Source organism: Austrofundulus limnaeus, unplaced genomic scaffold, assembly GCF_001266775.1.
Source record: "Austrofundulus limnaeus strain Quisiro unplaced genomic scaffold, Austrofundulus_limnaeus-1.0 Scaffold0, whole genome shotgun sequence".
Classification (NCBI taxonomy): domain Eukaryota; kingdom Metazoa; phylum Chordata; class Actinopteri; order Cyprinodontiformes; family Rivulidae; genus Austrofundulus; species Austrofundulus limnaeus.
The window spans coordinates 2,228,411-2,231,053 of NW_013952402.1; the positions used below are offsets into that span (position 1 = coordinate 2,228,411).

The 2,643-nt window shown below is 37.3% G+C and overlaps 1 protein-coding gene across 1 annotated transcript in view; it reads right to left on the reverse strand.

The window, feature by feature from the left end:
• Nucleotides 1–2,643, reverse strand: part of LOC106518994 (collagen alpha-1(XIX) chain) — a gene marked incomplete at both ends in the record, with an annotated part of 138,916 nt that overhangs the window by 112,805 nt on the left and 23,468 nt on the right. Inside the window, 1 exon segment of the mRNA XM_014010492.1 lies at nucleotides 2,219–2,263. Coding sequence (XP_013865946.1) covers nucleotides 2,219–2,263 — 45 coding nt within the window.

Consider the following 2,643-nt stretch of genomic DNA (forward strand, 5'->3'; position numbering starts at 1 on the left):
GTACAAAAACAATCAATCAAATTTTGTTTATTAATTCGCTGCTGGAGCTTTATTCCACACCAAACGTTGTGGGAGATGTCTTGGAACTTGCTGGTACTGTTAATAAAATGTAACCTATATACTTTACTGACCTCAGCCGGCCTGTAAAGCTTAAGTGAGCTGCTGTTTTACAGTGTCTAGAACAACCACTTCATCACTCATATAATCCCAACAGCTGCTGGAAAGTGTTTGCATAACAGCAACCAAAAAAAGCCAAATATACATCACTAGCATACACACATGTATGCACAATTTAACTTCATTTTAAAAGAAAAGGTTTAAAAGATTCTCTCTAAAAACAAAACAACCTTTAATGACAAAAAATTGAGCACACACACAAAGCACGGCTCAGCATGGTACTGCAAATTAGTATCAGTATTAAAAGTACGGCTGCTGCTGCTTTTGTTGAAGCCAACGTMTGCACGGTTGCATAACAAGACAGCCTTTTCCCCCCCTTGGCTTCTGAAGCTAATCTGAGGGAGCACAAATGCACAGAGCCACACACCATTAAAAGTTATTTCATATTCAACATATCAAGYTTTGTGAGCAAACAAGTCACCCCACAGTAAGCTCAGTGTCTTCAGTGGAAACAGATCCAGGATTAAACCATCTTCCAGGAATAATCCAATTCCCTGCCACTGTGGATGTTTCCTCCACTCAGYTCTACACAGTCTTCAATAAAAATAATGAATAAAAAAAAGATCTACTGTATAAGCTGTATGTGTTTTTGTGTACTTCCTCTTTACAATTCCATTCCTAATAATTCTATGAAAACAACCTAAATTTGCAGAAAACAACACGGAACCTATAATGGAGCAAGTGGAGCAGCTGCACCCCGTTTTGTAAAGAGGACATGCAGACATAATGTTGAGGTTTTTTTAAATTAAAAATATGCGTCATAACTTCCAGCCATAAAACAAACGTGTGATTGTTTTCATTGATTACAACTTTAGTTACAAATTAATAGGAGTGCAACTACACAGAAAATCCACGATTTGGTTTGGTTTGATAYTTTAGTCTCATGGTTCGTTATTTTTTTCGATTAAAAAAAGAGAAATTTCCATGCCCTTATTTACTTGGAATTTATTGAAATTTATTATGAACATTTGTTTAACTTCAAAGGTACAGTTTTTAAATAAATGTTGCTGAAACAGCAAGTTTCTCAGTGGATCTGCGCTCGACAATGCAGCCTAGGTGGAGTAGTCMAACACAGATCCACTGATCCTTCAACACAGAGCATCTTCAGAAGACAAGTTGATAAAATTTATCTTAAAATTCTGTATTGTTTGATACATAGTGTGTACTGAACCTAAAGCACTGTATTGAATGATTCGATAAAGATACATGTATTGTTGCACCCCTATAAATTTCATTAGAAATAAACACTAAATTCTAGACCTGATTTCCTAACTTTTGACTTGCTTCAGTTCAACTTTTGTAGGTGTGTAGAAATGAAAAAGAAAGCTAAAGCTGTTTTACACTTAAAACTATGGCACATCAACTTTGTTTATGAATCAGACAAAAAAGTTAAAAACAAACTGACATCATGCTAAAAAGCTTAAAAGAAGATATACAGTACCACTGATTTATAACATAAAAAGATGTTTAGTTTAAAACAAGACTAAATTAAAAAACAGAAAAAAATAGAAATAGAAAAGCTCAAAAATCTTGAAAATTAACAACTTTGAATTCAAAATGTCAAAGAGAAAACTTAAAAACTTTAACTACAGTGTCATTTACTCTCCACTTATAAAGTGTTCCAAACCATCCCTAGAATGTATGTAAGTCATTTGTTCCTCACAGCAACAGAATGCTTTATCGACACGGCAAGCCTAATCCTGTTTATGCTTTGACCCCAGCTCCTTCTTTCACAAACAGCTCAAACATCTAGTAGAAGTAGCTACTGCAGTGACAAGGACATGATTCCTTACTGGCCTCCAACCAGGATGACCGCCAACTATGTCCAGCGGGGCAAAAGGCCAAGCCTGAGATGCCAGTGCTTGGAAATGAAACATCTATCTCTGTAGCAGCACAGTCTACATTGCACTGACCAGGCTCCTGTTGAGTTAAWATGTTGCTGTTGTCTACGTTGGTGTAGTTTATTGAATCTGGCTTGGTTAGAAAGAGATCTGATAAAAGGCTTAACCAAAAGAGTCAAGATTGTTGTCCTGTGTCGTACCTCATGTCCTGGGTTTCCTGGAAGTCCAGTCTCCCCCGTGTCCCCCTGCGACGAAAACAAAACAGGCAACAGTTAGTGAAAGGTCTCTCGTTCACACATTAGTAAATAGCTTTATGAAGCCTTGTCATTTCAACAGTGGTCTCACTCGTCCAGCTGTCCCACAAGTTTCTGCTGCTCTTTTCGGCCCAGCAGCTGCAGGTCAGGATACTGTTTCCCAACAACTGGAAGGGACAGATCCTAACATTGTGCAGGTCACAGTTTTGTCTCAGTAAATGTATTAAGAACTGGTTCAAACTGACAAGGRAATAGATAGTCAGACAGGTGACTTTTCAGGAACAAGCCTTTACTGGAGAGTATCAAATGAGGTCAAATACAAAAAAAACTGTCTTAAGCGATTCTGGTGAACTAGTAGACTGAAAAAAAAG